The sequence below is a fragment of the Mus pahari genome, chromosome 6, assembly GCF_900095145.1.
Source record: "Mus pahari chromosome 6, PAHARI_EIJ_v1.1, whole genome shotgun sequence".
Taxonomy (NCBI): domain Eukaryota; kingdom Metazoa; phylum Chordata; class Mammalia; order Rodentia; family Muridae; genus Mus; species Mus pahari.
The window spans coordinates 83,740,191-83,757,528 of NC_034595.1; the positions used below are offsets into that span (position 1 = coordinate 83,740,191).

General features: G+C 47.5%; 1 protein-coding gene, 1 non-coding gene and 1 pseudogene across 2 annotated transcripts in view; all 3 read right to left on the reverse strand.

Moving 5' to 3' along the window:
• Themis2 (thymocyte selection associated family member 2) overlaps nt 1–5,098 on the reverse strand; it is a 17,309-nt gene extending 12,211 nt beyond the window's left edge. The window contains exons 1-2 of the mRNA XM_021200778.1: nt 4,951–5,098; nt 1,304–1,444 (exon numbers count right to left, since the gene is read on the reverse strand). Of these exons, the coding sequence (XP_021056437.1) occupies nt 1,304–1,444; nt 4,951–5,044 (235 nt within the window). The 5' untranslated portion in view covers nt 5,045–5,098. The remainder of the gene's footprint in view (nt 1–1,303; nt 1,445–4,950) is intronic.
• Nucleotides 5,099–9,354: 4,256 nt separating this feature from the next.
• LOC110323935 lies at nt 9,355–9,657 on the reverse strand (annotated as a pseudogene).
• Nucleotides 9,658–11,963: 2,306 nt separating this feature from the next.
• On the reverse strand, nt 11,964–12,070 carry LOC115064362. Its single transcript, XR_003844182.1, has one exon. It is a non-coding gene; the product is annotated as a U6 spliceosomal RNA (small nuclear RNA).
• Between the last annotated feature and the right edge of the window lie 5,268 nt (nt 12,071–17,338).

Genomic DNA, 17,338 nt, shown 5'->3' on the forward strand with positions numbered 1-17,338 from the left:
CCCTTGCCCACCTAGGACCTAAAAAAGGCCTAGTTACTGGGTGCTGGACATGGATGCAAGCCTTATGGCCTAAAACAGGTGCTTCCCAACCTTCCTTTTACAGCCACCCCCCCCAACCATTTAATAAAGTCAGATGCGATCCCAGAGCCATTTTAATTAAACAGAAAGGGGGAGATGTGGGAAGCGGGTGTGGCCCGTGATTCCTTGCTTGTTTACCAAAAACCTGATCATGTGCACCTGAATGATCATGCGCCGAGCACCTGAATGATCACACGCTGCACGCCCGACACATAGCGTCATACAGCATGATATTGAGTCACTGGCCTATCAACACGCACCCTGTGTGCATGGCTCATGTACAGAGTGTGCTGAATGCTGATTGGATGGTGAAGAGTGGTGAGAGAAGAGTGCAGAGGGTCGAGGGGGATAAATTGGGCGATCCCCCAAGTGAATAGAGGAGAATAAGAGAGAATAAAGGAAGCTGCAGCAGGAAGCTGCAGAGGGAAGCTGCGGAAGCTGCTTAAACCCTGCCTGGCGTACTTGTCATCTTTGCCCCACCTCTGCTGGATGGAGTGTGGGGCCCCCGGCATATTATGAGTTTGAAGCCAGCCTGATCTACATGGTGATCAACCAGAGCTAGACAGTGATACCTTGTACCAATAAAATAAAATAAATAAATCGTATTTATTTAGTGTGTGCATGCATGCGTATGCTACAGCACATGGGTGGAACCCAGAGGACTATTGTAGGAGTCCCTCTCTCCTTCCAGCATGTAGGTGCCAGGAATTGAACTCAGATCATCCTGTTTGGCAGCGGTGTCTGCCGCTTCTATCTCCCAGGCAGGAGACCTCCTCCTGCTCCTGCTTCTGCCTCCCTTCCAGGATTCCATGTGCCGAGCACACAGCTGGGTTATGCAGTGCTGGGGATAGGACCCCGGGACATCGTGTACTGTCAGTCCAGAAGGGCCTAGTTCATCCTGAATCCATACACCCAGCTCCCCACAGGACATGTGGGTGTCAGCAGATGTTTAATGAGTGAATGTGTGTGAACAAACCAAAAGACCCAAACCTGAAGACCTAGAGGCAGATGTGATCAGAAGAGGATGGGACAAGCCAGACTCAGGGCATCCTCAAGATTGCCCTCTGAATATGCCCTTGTGGCTACCTAACAGTAGATCTGTCACCCCCATATACAAAGCCAGAGGGGCGGGCATGCTGCTGAGAGTGACAAGCCCACCCATGAGTGGCTTAAGACACACCTACAGGATGCCATGGCACCAGGGGAGGCGGAGTGCTCGCCTTACCTGTGAAATTGGGGTTGAGCTCCAACGTCTGACCCGTCTCTGGATACTCACACACAACCTTCTGGAGGTGGACATGAGTGACCTTGATTAGGTCCCCCGTGGACAGGCAACACTCATTCCCAAAGAGCTCGTAGACGGAACCTGTGGAGACACGGACTCAGTTTCTCCTTTTGGCAAAGTCCTGGGCAGCCTGTACCCTGTTCCATATAAACTCTACTCAGCTCTTCCTACCGCCATATCTTTCTCTCTACTTCAAAGTACTGGGGACTAGACCCGGTTCCAAACATACATATTCCAAACCTAAGTATTCTAGCCCCTCACCAGCCCCCTAGCTGTAGCCTCAGGCTTCTTCCTTACTTTCCCCTGCTAAAGGGCAGCTGGCTCAGCCAGACATCCTCAGACAGCTTACAAGGTCTTCACTGACCACGGCAGGCCTGATGGCGCCCTTTCTCCCAGTTTTCCTGGAGTGTGTGTAAGGTCAGGGCGGGTCCCTTTCAACATCCTTGCAGCCTCTGGGGGTAGATTCCACCCGTGACACAGTAACTAGCCAGTGACTCCAGACTCCCATATTACAATTACAAAATCAGGCTCAGGGTAGGTGGGCTTCACAAAGAGATACAGCTCCTCCCACAGCCCGGTCCTGGAACTCTTTGTACTAAGGATGATGTTGAACTGCTGATCCTCCTGCCTCTACCTCCAGAGTGCTGGGATGGCAGGTGTACGCCACCATGCCGAATTCTTTGCAGTACTGGGATTCAACTCCAGGGTTTCATGCATATGAGATGAGCACTGGACCAATTGAGCTACAACCCCCTGTCCTGATGAGTCACTTTAAGCTTCTGTTTTTTTTTTTTTTTTTTTTTTTTTTTTTTTGGTTTAACAATGTTTTCTCTGTGTAGTCCTGCTGTCCTGGAACTCACTTTGTAGACCAGGCTGGCCTCGAACTCAGAAATCCGCCTGCCTCTGCCTCCCAAGTGCTGGGATTACAGGCATGCACCACCATGCTCGGCTTAGCTTCTGTTTTTAAAATGTTTGTCTTGAATGCGTTCCACAGCATGGGTGTGAAAGTCAGGACAAGTCTTGGGAATCAGTTCTTTCCTTCCACCCTGTGGGATCTAGGGATTGGATTTTGGTAGTCAGGATTGGCAGCAACCACGCCTACCAGCTAGCTCACTCCGCCTGCCAGTCTAGTGAGTTGTTCTTAAGAGGACGTACAGGAGATTGAGGCTCTGAGTGTCACCTCCAAGTTCAGCAGCCACTTGCCTGATGCAAAGTGCTAAAGCCATAAAGAACATTAGAAGCTAAGCAATAGAGAGCTCACAGTGCTGTGTGCCCAGGGTCAGTGACCAGTTACAGAGGATGGGAAACCACAGGTGGCAGGACCTTTTGGCCACCTGGAGCCCCTCTCCCAGGGAAAGCCTTTGGAGAGCTGCTCCCAGGGTCAGGAGAAACTGGTGTCAACGTCACCCTAACCCCTCAGGAAAGTGCACACAGTTGCTCGGAGGGGAACCTAGAGGAAGAGGAGCTTGTTAGCCACGGAGTTATATATACCTGGCCCTGTGCTGAGTGTTACTGGTGCTTCACTGCCCTGGGGACCTGTGACTGCCCTTCCGGAACGGGCCAGCAGTTTCCCTTTTCTAAATAAATAGCGCGGCAGTTTCTCTTTCCTAAAAATGATAGCTCTGAGAGGTGGTGTCAGCTCCTCCAGTGACTGGCAAAGAGGAAGGGTAGGAACTCAGGCTCACCCTTGGCTGAACAGGGAGTGCCAGGTCAGCCTCAAAAGTAACAGAAAAGAGCCCTCCCTAAGTCCCCCAACAATCAATCAATCAATCAATCAATGTAAACAGAGGCTCAGAAGACCATCTGTGGTGGTACACATCTGTAACCACAGAACTCTTAGTCAGGAGAAGTCTGGGCTACACAAGAAGAACTTGTCTTAAACGGAAAGAAAGAAAAAATGCTAAGGATCTTAGCTAAGAACTAGCTAGAGTGCTGGTCTAGGATGTATGATGGCCCAGGTCCCATCTGCAACAGAGCGGGTAATGTGGGGGTGGGAGGAGGCAGAATGTGGGGTATCAACCTCCAAAACTGGAATCCCATGTGGTCAGGAATTCCACCACACCTTGCCCCTTAGGGTCACCTCATTTGCATACCGACAGTCTGTGACATCCATCTGTCCTCACGACACCCCAAGTTCTTCCACTTCCCATCACCCCAGGTCAGAGAAGATGAGGAAACGCGGGTATTGTGACACAGGTAAGCAACAGACGCTGGGAGGATGTTCTGAGCTGGAGAAAGAATGACCTGGCTCCCAGAGTCCTACTTCAGGGACCCATCAGATTCCGATGGACCAGACTCACTGTGGTGGCCCTTGTGTGATCCTCTTAGGTCAGTCTACAACCCACTTGGCCATCAGAACACTTTGCTGGCGGCTGCTGTGGCAGAGCCTGGCTCCTTCACTCCAGGGAGCGGGATGAAACAGGCCTCCAGGAGAAGCTTGCTGTCTGAGGGAGGAGCCCTGAATCTAAGCATCTCCCTCCACTCTCTTCTCTGCCTGCCACAGAGCAGCCTGGTGGGTCCCTTTTCCTCCCTCCCTTACTCAAGTGGTCAGTCCCTGGTCACTTGCTATTTGGCTGTGTCCTGATATGACCATCTCGTCTCTGCTATGGGTTGGGGAAAGCCATGGGCAAGGAGCAAATGTGCAGGCAAAAAGCGGGGAAAGGGGCTGGTGAGATGGCTCAGTGGGTAAGAGCACCTGACTGCTCTTCTGAAGGTCCGGAGTTCAAATCCTAGCAACCACATGGTGGCTCATAACCATCCGTAACAAGATCTGACGCTTTCTTCTGGAGTGTCTGAAGACAGCTACAGTGTACTTACATATAATAAATAAATAAATCTTTAAAAAAAAAAAAAAAAAAAAAAAGCGGGGAAGGATCCCCGTGGTAGGAGGACCACTCCATCTGAGAATCCAGCAGAGGAACCAGGAGACACAGAGGCAAGGAGCAGAGAGCTCGGCGGGAGGGCTGAACTGCGGAAAGGGAGAGAAGATAATAAAAGAGAACGGAGGGAGGGAGAGAGAAAGAAAAACGAAGGCATGGCAAATTCAGGCAGAGGTAGACGGATCGTTGCAAATTTGAGGCCAGCCTGGGGTACAAAACAAGATCCTCACAAAACAACCCCAATAGCGACAGTGAGCACCCTAGTGCCTGTCTGACACAATGGACGAGTTATCCCCACGTATTTACCCTCCATTTATTGTTACAATTGTTGTTGTTGCTCGAGACAGGATTTCCTAGGCTGTTCAGGTCGCCCCTACCTAGCTGCCATACAATTTCTGTTAGCATTAACGAGGAGCCTCGGTTGAGAAAAAGCCTGGGTTAAACTCAGGACTTCTCATCACCCACGGGGACAAAAGCTGAAACGCACGGAGGTGGCGCCTTTTGGCGCGGATTCATAAAACTTCGGGCAAGTAGCAGCGTCTGAACTCAACCCCCAGATTCCTCGGGGTTTAATTCTGTAGCCCAAACTGAGCTGGAATCACTTTATTGAACAAGCTAGTTTCGAACTCGTACCAATCCTCCCGCCTCAGCTCCCCAGTGTCGGCATTACAGGCATGACCTGGCTCCTTCCACCCAGAGCCTGCTCACCCTCAAAGTAGACTCCGGAGCAGACACGCAGCACGCGCGGAAGGGAGGCGGGGTCCAGGCTGCTCACAAAGTCCTGCAGAGGTACCGGCTCCATGGTGGCGTCCCGACTATATTTGCTCAGACCAGTCTGCAGCTTGCAGAGAACCGTCCGGAAACCACGCCCACCGAGGCCACGCCCCTCAGGTCGGGAGCCCCACAGGGTTCTCTGACCCGCTCCAACTCTTGAGTGGGGACTTTATTCCCCCTGACCTGTCTCTTCATCTCTAAAATCGAATCGTTTCTTAGGGTTTCTAAGGTTGTGATAAAACACCATGACCAAAAGCAACTTGGGGAGAGAAGGGTTTATTATCTTACAACTCTGGGATCACAGAGGGTAGTCAGAGCAGAACCTCCGGACAGATGGTGATAAAGGGAATGGTACTGGTACAAGCCATGAGGGGACACAGCTGACTGCTTTACTCAGCTTGCTTTCTTACACAATTCAGGACCACCTGCCCAGAGTTGGCACTACCTACACCCTATGGGCTGAGCCCACCCACACCAATCCTAAGTGGAGAAAATGCACTACAGGCCTGCCTACAGGCAGTCTGATGGAGACATTTTCTCAACAGAGGTTCCCAGATAATTCAAATTGACCCAAGAACAACCAGGACAATTCCCACACCTTTCTTTACTTTGCTCCACTGAACAGATCTAACATCAAGACTTGATAATTTGGTGTGTGTGTGTGTGTGTGTGTGTGTGTGTGTGTGTGTGTGTGTGTGAGAGAGAGAGAGAGAGAGAGACAGAGACAGAGAGACAGAGAGAGACAGAGAGACAGAGAGAGACAGACAGAGACAGAGAGAGACAGACAGAGACAGAGACAGACAGAGACAGACAGAGTCACAGAGACAGACAGAGAGAACCCCGTAGCATAAATTGTACTCAAAATTACTATGTAGCTGAATATGACCCTGTACTTCTGATCTTCCTTCTTCCCCCATCTAAAATGAGTGTGGTCACACACTATTAGAGGCTAAGGACTGAACCTAAGGCTTCATGCATTTAAAGCAAGCACTCTGGTGAGTGAGCTGCATCTCCTGCCTTATCTTAGGGTTTTGAGGCAGGATTTCACATAACCCACTATGTGGCTGAGAATGGCTTTCTTAGACTCCTGATGTTCTTGACACTCCCTCCTGCCAGGTTCTGGGATAACAGGCATGTACCATTTAACTACTTCAGGCCGGGAAGATGTTGAACGGATTAAAAACGATCCCACTTCCCCAGCTGAGATGTGCTCAGATGCCTCTCCCACAGTACTCCAAGGTCAAACGAGGCACACAGGTCCCTTGTGTAGTTGGGGTCTCTTAGGACATACACACCCTACCCTTTGGGCCTGAGGAAGAAGACAGATTGCCCTGTCTCTGGGCGCCTCTAGAGATGGCTCACCTCTAGGACACTCATGTCCCCTGACATAGGTAAGTAAAAATGGTGCTGTGGCACAGGCTGTGATCCCAGAACTTGGGAGGCTCAGGGTTCAAGTCATCCCTGGGTTACAAAGAACATGGCCGTCGTCATGAGAGCCTAGCTTAAAAACAGAATGCAGTTTCTCCTAATGCCCTGTCTTCTGTTTTCGGAAATAAGATGAAATGGGAAATGACTTCCTTGTGGCTGAAAAAAAAAATGTGTAAGTAGAAAAACAGAAGTTCTCATGGCTCCTGGGAACCTTGGTGGTGAAGGGCTGTCTACCGTCTCTCAACTGTTTCCTAGACCTTGCCAGAATGGATTGAGTATTTTCATATTAATAGATACTGCGAACGCTCACCAAGGATCACGGGACATGGAGGAGATAACCAGAGATACCTCCATCTTCACAGCACTAGTGCAGGGGTGGGAGAAGGGAGACGGGGGTGGGGGGGATGAAAAGATGAGGGAACACAAGAGAGGAGGGGAGGAAGGAAGAAAGGGAGGAGGGGGAAACAAAGAAGGCTGAGGAAGGAGGAGGCTCCTGCACTCAGGGATGCTTAGGGAACTCAGGATTTCTGGAGGCTTATCCTGCTGTCTTTTTTTTTTTTTTTAAGATTTATTTATTATAGCCAGGTGTGGTGGCACATGCCTTTAATCCCAGCACTCAGGAGGCAGAGGCAGGTGGATTTCTGAGTTCGAGGCCAGCCTAGTCTACAGAGTGAGTTCCAGGACAGCCAGGGCTATACAGAGAAACCCTGTCTCGAAAAAAAAAAAAAAAAAAAGTTTCCTTCCAGAGGACCCCAGATGCAGTCTCAGCAGGCACATGACAGCTCACAACTGTTGGCAACTCCAGTTCCAGGCATCTGACACCCTCAATACAGACACACATGCAGGCAAAGTGCACAGACACACATGCAGGCAAAGTGCACAGACACACATGCAGGCAAAGTGCCAGTACACACATGCAGGCAAAGTGCACAGACACACATGCAGGCAAAGTGCCAGTACACATGAAATCAAAATAAACTGAAAACTGCAATGAATCCTTTTTAGATTTACATATTTTACCTTAAGTGTATGAGTGTTTTGCCAGCATGTGTGTCTTGCATCAAGTTGTGCCTGGTGCCCACAGAAGTCAAGAGAGGGTGTCAGGTGCTCTGAAACTGGAGTTACAGGCAATTGCGAGCCACCATGTAGATGCTAGGAACCCAACCTGGGTCCTCTGGAAGAGCAGCAAGTGCTCTTAACCTCTGAGTTGATTCTCCATCCTTTCCTCCCACTTTATTCAAAGCAGAAGCAGGCTTTGTTAGCAATTACCACAGAAAAGTTAGAAATGAGAGAAACGCCTAAGAGCGAGGAAGTATCCAAGTTTAAAATGTTCTTCTTGGGGCTAGAGAGATGACCCTGTGGTTAAGAACAGTGGCTGCTCTGCAGAGGACCCAAGTCAGTTAGCTGGTGACTACCTGTAAGGCCAGCTCCAGAAATCACCCTCTTCTGGCCTCTCTGTAGACACATATGTACACACGCATGTATACACACACACACACACACACACACACACACACCTTAAGTCTTAAATCTTTAAAAAGTCAGACATGATGGCATACACCTTTAATCTTTAAGCCCATCCCTTATAGGCAGAGGTGTACAAATCTCTGTGAGTTCAAGTCTACTCTGGTCTACCTAGAGTTCCAGACCCGTCAGAGTTACATAGTTAGACTGTCTCAAAAACAACAAAATAAAAAAAAAAGACTTCTTGTGGCTGGTGCTGTAGCTCAGTTTGTAGAAGTCTTCCTGGCATGCAGGAAGTCTTGGATTCAACCCCAGCAGGGCCTGGTGTCAGGAGGTAGACATCAGAAGTTCTGTGTCATCAGAACACAGTGAGTTCAAGATCGGCCAGAGATACATAAGACCCTGCCTGAAAATTCAGATTGCATATATTACTTATTTTTGACAAGGCTGATGGTCCATGTCACACTCAGCAGGCAGAGGCAGGTGGATCTCTGTGAGTTCAAGGTCAGCCTGGTCTACATAGCAAGTTCAAGGCTGGCCAGAGGACACTGTGTCTCATTTTTCTTTTCTTTTTTGCTTATATCTCCTCCTCTTTCTCCTCCTCCTCTTCTTCCTCCTCCTCCTCCTCTTCCTCCTCTTCCTCCTCCTCTGCCTTCTCTCCACCTTCTCTCCTCCTCCACCTCTTCACCCTCTTTTCTCTTCTTTTTCTTTTTTTTGTTTTTTGTTTTTTGTTTTTTGAGACAGGGTTTCTCTGTGGAGCCCTGGTTGCTCTGTAACTCACTCTGTATCCCAGGTTGGCCTCGAACTCAGAAATTCACCTGCCTCTGCCTCCCAAGTGCTAGGATTAAAGACATGCACCACCACGCCCGGCTTCATTTGTTTTTTTGAAACCAGGTTTCACTGTGTAGCCCCAACTGTCCTGAAACTCACTCTATAGACCAGGGTGGCCTTGAACTCAGAGATCCACTTGCCTCTGCCTCCCAAGCATGCCTGCAAATGCAAACACACACACACACACACACACACAGAGCCATCATTTACAAATAAAATTTGCTTGAAACCACCAAATTTGGAGGCATAGAGAACAGTTCCCACAGGGGCCACATTGAGAACAGATACTGAAGTGTGACCTTTGTGCTCACACTAACAGAGCACTACCTTGTCAACAGCCATCTTCCCCACCTGTGTCCCTTAAGCACCCCTGACTCTCCTCTTAGCCGCCACCTGCTATATACTATTCTCTTCTGTAAAATATCCCTTTGTTAATCGGCATACTGTAATTGTGGCAAAATACGAGTTGGATATTTATTTATTTATTTATTTATTTTCAAGTTTCCTGGTGATAGTTTATTATTTGTTAGACCAAATATTAATCATTCAAAACCATGTGTCTACAGAAGTGGGGAATGATACGGGGCCACTCTGTGAGGGACCGACTGCATGCATTCAATGATTACTCTTTAGAGGTTGAATCTTCTTATGGCGTTCAATTTGCTTCTGCAGACGCTCTATCTCCTTCGACTGGTGGTCAATCTCATCTTCATGGTGCTTCTTCAGGGCAGCCAGCTGTTCTTTAGTCTTCTCTCGGAAGTACCGGTCCTCGTTTTCCGAAGGCTCCACCAGCTTCTCGATGGAGCCAGCACCCGGATCCATGCTCTCTGACCAGTCCGAGACGAAGCCTCGGGTTTGCAGGACCCTCATACCCCAGACACCGAGTGGAGCCCGAACATCCAACGCTGAGCCTGCCATTGTCTTCGGCGCTGCGTGGGTATTTAAATTGAGAGGCCCAGGCAAGTACATCTTGGGACTCCGGGCAGACAGCAGCCTTGGGGAAGCTTTCAGACCAGAGCCGGAACCCAAAGTGAAACTGGTTCTGGGTCTGAGGAAGTGGGTTAGAGTGCAGAGAAATTTTTATTTTTATTTTTTCCTTCCCTGTTTTGGTGATTCTCAGATCAAATCCAGGGCGCTGCACCCTCACCCGGTCCAGAGGCGGCCTTGCATCTGTCACTCCTGAACTGGAACAGGAAGAAGCTACAGCCCTGCTCACTATGCCAGATGCGACTCTCAGGAAGGGACCGCAGCCTTCAGGCTGCTAGTACCAGACAGTGGGACTCATTCCGGGAACTTTATTTTCACTGCCACCACAGATGTTTCTGTCATTTCTGAGGTTCAGGGAGGCAGCTGTGGCTCCTGTTCCCTTAACATATATATACATTATGTACGTAAACTTCTAGTGGCTGAAGAGATGGTTCAGTGGGTAGCGCCCTTGTCTAGCAAGCCTGTCAGCCTGAGTTTGATCCCAGTAGAAGGCAAGAATCGACTCTACAGAGTTGTCCTCTGATTTCCCTGGGCCTCCACAGGACTAGTGCCTTCTTTTCCCACAGCCTACATACATGCCACCATTATAAATAACGGTTGCTATTTGTTTGTTTTAATTTATATGAGTACACTGTAGCTGTCTTGAGACACACCAGAAGAAGACACCAGATCCCATTGCAGAAGGCTGTGAGCCTCCATGTAGTTGCTGGGTATTCAACTCAGGACCTTTGGAAGAGCAGTCAGTGCTCTTAACCACTGAGCCATCTCTCCAGCCTATGATTGCTATTTGTAAAGATAGTTCTTGAGCTGGTGATGGTGGCACACATCTCTAATCTCACTCAGTATTTGGAAGGCTGGACTACAGAATAAACCCTACATTTTAAAAAAAGGAATAAGCCGGGCGTGGTGGCACACGCCTTTAATCCCAGCACTCAGGAGGCAGAGGCAGGTGGATTTCTGAGTTCGAGGCCAGCCTGGTCTACAAAGTGAGTTCCAGGACAGCCAGGGCTATACAGAGAAACCCTATCTCAAAAAACCAAAAAAAAAAAAAAAAAAAGGAATAATTTATGACTCAGTGATTTCGTATGACTAGATAGTGCTCAAAAGAATTGAAAGTAGGGAATCTGGAGAGATTGCACAATGGTTAGAGCAGTGACCACTCTCGCAGAGGACCTGAGTTCAAATCCCGGTACCCACATGGTGGTTTACAACCATTTGTAACTCCAGCTCTAGGAGACCTGATGGCCTTTTCTGACCTCCTCTGATAGCAGGCACATATGTGGCACATTATATACATACAGGTAAGACTGCTACACACATGAAGAATAGACCAAATAAATCTAAACCAAGAGATTCGAAAGAGACATTTGCACATCATGTTCATAGTGGCCATCGGGAGAGGCAGTCATGTGATGGATGAGCTGATAACAAAATGTAGACTTTACCTATAGTGGAGGGAAAATCTGTTGAGATGGAGCTACATGCCGTAAAATGGGAACATCTTGGGGTTCACAGATAACAAGCATGGGTTCCTCTCACATGCAGAAGCTACAAAGGTCAAAGCCACAGAAACAGAAAGCAGGAGCTACCCAGCAGCTGAGCTGGAGCAAGGCAGAGCTGCTCAGTGTGTGTGTGTGTGGGATTTCAGTTGTGCAAGACCAAGAAGTTGTAGAGATGTGTCACAGAACACTATAAATATTGTCTGTGCTACCATACTGCAGGGAATAGCTTAGCTGGAACATGCTGAAGCCCTGGGTTTCATCTTGAAAAAAGAAAATTGTAAATTTTATGTTATGGGTATTTTGCCATTTTTTTTTTCAGCAACCTAGAAATATTTAATAAAACCTTATAAAAGTCTGATGAGAGCCTGAGAGCCTGGTGTAAAGATGATGCCTTTAAATCCCAGCACTGGGTGTGGGGGGGGCTTGTTTACTGGGGGAGAGGGGGAGGGAAAGGAGGAGGGGAAGGGGGAGAAGGAGAGGGGGAGGGAGAGGGGAGGAAAGAAGTTTCCTGTGGAGAATTGACTCAGTGGTTAAGAGCCACTTTTACAGAGGACTCAGGTTCAATTCCTGGCACTCACAACAGATCGTTCATAACTGTCCAGAATTCCAGTTCCTGAGGATCTGAAGTCCTTTGTCTAGCCTCTGTAGACACCTAAGTGTGTATAGGCCCCACCCCACCCCACCCCCTCTGTCTTTTTTCGCTTTTTCAGCTTTATTTTTTATTTTATTTTATTTTATTTTTTGGAACGCTTCACGGATTTGCGTGTCATCCTTGCGCAGGGGCCATGCTAATCTTCTCTGTATCGTTCCAATTTTAGTATATGTGCTGCCGAAGCGAGCACTTCAGCTTTATTTTTATTTTAAGTGTATGTCTGTTTTGCTTGTTTGTTGTGGCTGTCCTGGAACTTGCTCTGTAGACCAGGCTGGCCTTGAACTCAGAGATCCACCTTCCTCTGCCTCCCAAGTACAGGGATTAAAGGCTGCACCACCACTGCCAGTGTTAATATTTTTTAAAATGGGTGGTGGGGGTGGGGCATGCTGGAGAGATGACCTTTCAACTAAGAGCACGTTCAGGTTTTTTGTTTGTTTTTTTTCAGAGGTCCCAGGTCTGGTTCCTGACACAGGCTAGTCTGTTACTTTAACTTTGTGTTGACTTTATATTTAACCTCATGTTATACTGACGAATGCTAATCTTTTTTTTTTTTTTTTTTTTTTTTTTTTTTTGCAGTTTTTTTTTTTTTTTTTTTTTTTTTTTTTTTTTTGGTTTTTCGAGACAGGGTTTCTCTGTGTAGCCCTGGCTGTCCTGGAACTCACTCTGTAGACCAGGCTGGCCTCCAACTCAGAAATCTGCCTGCCTCTGCCTCCCAACTGCTGGGATTAAATGCATGGGCCACCATGGCCTGGTTGACAAATGCTAATCTTAGTGTAAAGATTTCTTCCTGTAACTGTTTCTTAGTTTTCCCCACAAGGTTATACAGTTATTCCCTCCTGACTTATGTTCTGGATCTTTGCCAGCTGTTAAGGGGGGAGGGGTTCCCCAGTTCCTTGGATGAACTCCTTCGGAGCTATTCTAACTGCTTGCTGCCTTTTTTGCCTTTCTGTTAACCTTGTTCACTGTTGCTTCAGTTACTGAGTAATCACACCCCTTTTAGAAGTTTGGGTGACTTCTAAAAGGGGACTAATGGGCCACCCACTCATCCTTCTTCTTGCTATTCTGGAGTTGTTTGGGGGACTAGAACTGAAACGCTGGGCCAAAGCCTTCGGGTATTAATGAAGCTAACAACAGCTCTCCAGGAGACTGTAGCTTCAGCTCCTTGACTGCTTCAGTGAGGCATTGGTGCCCTCCTCCACAAATGGCGCTGTTACACCCACAGACTCTGGTTTGAGATAGAGCCTAGAGATAGGGATGTGAAAAACTTCAACCTCAGCCCTCCTTCTGTGTGTGGGCTTCCTGACCCCTCTCCTCTGGCACTCCCCCATCACCCTTTCCTTACCACGGTCCTCATACTTAATTTTCTAAATTACTTACTGACCTTCATCCTAGACCCAAACTAAGTCTACCATGCCCCAAGCTCTCGCAGTGGGACAACGCTGCTATGACCATCATGTAGTTACCTTGTTACCACCATTTTGCAACCATGTCTTTGTTTCAAGAGGTTGTCATGACCACCTCCTTATGTTTATATTCTGTTTGAACCCTATTTGCCTGCCAAATCCCCCATTTGGAAACCTCCTACTTCTGAATTATACAAAAATCCTTGTTTCCTCTATGTCTAAGGCTGATCTCTTGAACCCCACCTTAGGAAGAGACAACCCCGTGTACATGAATTAAAAATAATAATAATAATAAGAAGAAGAAGCTTACTTGGATGAATTTGGCTGTGTGCTTTGGGTCGATGGTCTTTCTCTTCCAATCTGTGTGATTAACAAGAGCCTTGCAGGTTTAAGATAGAAGGGGTCTCATCCCTAACCTAAGAGCCATCTCCAATTGACATCTGTTTGCAAAGGAAAATTTAGTTTCTTCAACTTGGTCTCCCTGGCCAGTAGTAAATGACCGATTTAAAAAAAAAAAAAAAAAAAAAGAACCCAGTAGTATTTTTAAAAACAAAACAGCCGGAATCAAATTCTTGGAAACCACATGATAAAAAGACAGAACTGACTCACTCTTGCTAGTTGTCATCTGACAACTTGCCACAATCCCACCCCCAATAAATAAATAAATAAATAAATAAATGCATAAAGAAATAGCTTCCTTGGGGGCTGGAGAGGTGGCTCAGTGGTTAAAAGCACTGACTGCTCTTCCGAAGGTCCTGAGTTCAAATCCTAGCAACCACATGGTGGCTCACAATCACCTATCATGAGATATGATGCCCTCTTCTGGCACATCTGAAGACAGCTACAGTGTACTTATATATAATAAATAAATAAATATTTAAAAAAGAAATAGCTTCCTTTGGGTAGCAAGATGGCTGAGTGGGTAAACCTTGACACTGTGAGTTTGATCCCTGGCTCCTGCGTGGTAGATGGAGAAAACTGACTCCCGCAGGTGTCTTCTGACCTCCACGAGCATCCTGTGATACCTGTGCACACATACACATACAATAAGGAAATGTGAAAATTGTTTGTAGTGTGGGGGTTTTCCCCACATGTAACTTTGTGTAGCACATATATGCCTTGTACCCAAGGAATCCAGAAGATCCCCTGGGACTGGAGCTACAGATGGTCATAAATCACTGTGTAGTGTAGGACCCCCCTCTCGGGGACCCCTCTCAGGTCACGGGAGTCAGGGTATCCCAAGGAAACACGAGAGACCTTCTTGTTGCAAAAGCATGAGGCAGTTTAGTGGCGGAGCTCCGGGCCAATACGTACCTCATGCAGGAGGTAGAGGCATCGACCCCGAGGCTAGAAAGCTAGGGCTTTTTATAGGGTCAGGGTTGGGGGCTTAGGAGAAATTGGCGTGATTGGCTCATTTGAACGCCAGTAAGGCGGTTACAAGTCAGCAGAATAGTACATGCGGGCTAGGGAATTTCAGGGGCCTGGGCTTATCAGGAAGGACAATACATCTGAATGATGTACAACTTTAGGCACTTTAACAAGGGGGGTTAGGGGTTGGGGAGGCGCTGTCCTGCCAGATGGCTGTCAAGCCAGCCAAGGCCAAGTTCCTGCACTCCTCAGATGGCTGTTGAGTCAGCCAGAATAGCCAAGGCCAGTTGACTTTAGTTTCAAGGCAACCTGGGCTTGCTTTTTTAAAGGCAGTTTTTTTTTTTAAAGATGTATTTATTTATTTATTATATGTAAGTACACTGTAGCTGTCTTCAGACACTCCAGAAGAGGAATGTCAGATCTTGTTACAGATGGTTNTGAGCCAACATGTGGTTGCTGGGATTTGAACTCCGGACCTTCGGAAGAGCAGTCGGGTGCTCTTACCCACTGAGCCATCTCACCAGCCCTTAAAGGCAGTTTTTAACCTTAAGTTTTTACATTAAAAGAACCCTTTTATGTCTCACATTATTTGAACCTTGAATTTACACAATTTTCTTTTAAAGTTACATGAATCCCAGGCCTTAAATTTCATTTCCCTTCAGTAGATTTTGTGAATCAAACCAAGGTCTTCTGGGACAGTAGCCACTTAACCACTGAGCTGTCTCTCCAACCCCTTCATTTTTTTTTTTAAAGACATACCTTCCTCCTAGCACTTAGGAGGCAGAAACAGGCAGAGTTCGAGGCCAGTTTGTTTTACATTACAAATTCTAGGACAGCCAAGGCTACACAGAGAAACCATGTCTCAAAAACAAAAAAAAAAAAAAAAACCAGGGGCGGAGAAAGAAAGAAAGAAAGAAAGAAAGAAAGAAAGAAAGAAAGAAAGAAAGAAAGAAAGAAAGAAAGAAAATGCTTGCTTGCAAAGTTTGCTTGAGGACCCCCCATTAAAAAAAATCGGCCTGGAACTGGGGCACACCTCTGGAGGCAAAGGCATGTGGATCTTTTCACAAGTGTGAGAACAGACTTGTCTACATAGCAAGTTCCAGGACAGCCTGGGCTATGTAGAGAGACCCTATGTTGCTGTGTGTGTATGTGTGTGTGTGTGTGTCTATATTTGGACATGTGTGTTAAGTGTAGCCAAAAGGCTTTTCCTCTTCTGTAACTACAGGCTGTTTGACTCAATTGCTGCAAACCAAGCTTGGGTCCCCTGCAAGAACATTACAGGAGCTTAACACTGCATCACGCCTCCAGCCTCAAGTCCAGAAGTTTGAAGCCAGACTGAGGAACACCATGAGACCTTGTCTGAAAACAAAACAAAACAAAACAAAACAAAAAAACCAACCAACCAAACCCACAAACAAGACAGCAAAGCTCCCTAGAGAGAAGATGAAGTTCCTGTTTCCTGTTCTCACTTGGGGGTGGGCAGAGGGACAGGGGTGATTGTGGAGAGAGAAAGCAAAGGCTTTCTCTAGCTCCTTCTTGAAGAGGCAAACTTGAGGTCTCAGTGTCTTGTTTCCTCACCACGGGGCATCCACTTATGCACCATCTCTGCTGGAGTCCATGCCAGCCCTAGCTGGTCACCTTGTTATGCTTACAGTTTCAACTTCAGCATCACCCTCTGAGCCTCCACCCAGAGCACACCCCTCTTTCAGCACATTGCAGCATTATGACCTTTCTCCCACACTTTCCTCAGCCAGCAGTACATCTGTGGTTTCCCTTCTCTCTCCGCTGAGAAGCCTGGACTTTTTCTTTTTTTCTTTTTTTGTTTGTTTTTGTTTTGTTTTGTTTTCTGGACAGGGTTTCTCTGTGTATCTCTGGCTGTCCTGGAACTCACTCTGTAAACCAGTCTGGCCTCGAACTCAGAAATCTGCCTGCCTCTGCCTCCCAAGTGCTGGGATTAAAGGCGTGCGCCACTATACCCGGCCTGGACTTTTTCTTTTATTCTTAGACGCGCAGAGCCTAGTGTTTCCTGACTAGTAGATGGGAAGATTCTGGGATGTGAGGTCTCCCTCCCTCCTCCACTCCACACACCTTAGTGTGATTTCCCCTCCAAGGGTTGAGTGATGGGACTTGTGGCATCTAGAGCCTGGGTACCTGTCCTGTCTCCCACCACTTTCCCAGGGGACCAGGCTCCAAGTAATACTTAGGGTCAGTAACAGCTACTGTAGCCTCTCAGACTCAGTTTCCCCAGCAGCAGACAAAAGGGACTGATGCTGAAAATCAAAGGTCCCTCTTTTAGGATTTCCTAGAGTAAGCCAAGGTGCAGCAAAACCATCAAACCAGGTCACACCATACGCTGAAAGAAGGTTTATTCGGGGGAGTTCAAGGTTTCCATGGCCACCTCTGAAGGGCAGAGAGAATAACAAAAAGGATGATGAGGAAAGCCTTGCCAGTTAGAAAGGAAGCAGGCAGAGACAGGGATGGAGCCTGTGAACTGGAACAGCATAGAAGTTAGAAGTTAGAGATGCAGCTGGGCAGTGGTGGCACACGCCTTTAATCCCAAATCCCAGCACTTGGGAGGCAGAGGCAGGTGGATTTCTGAGTTCAAGGCCAGCCTGGTCTACAGAGTGAGTTCCAGAACAGCTAGGGCTACACAGAGAAACCCTGTCTCGAAAAACCAAAAAAAACAA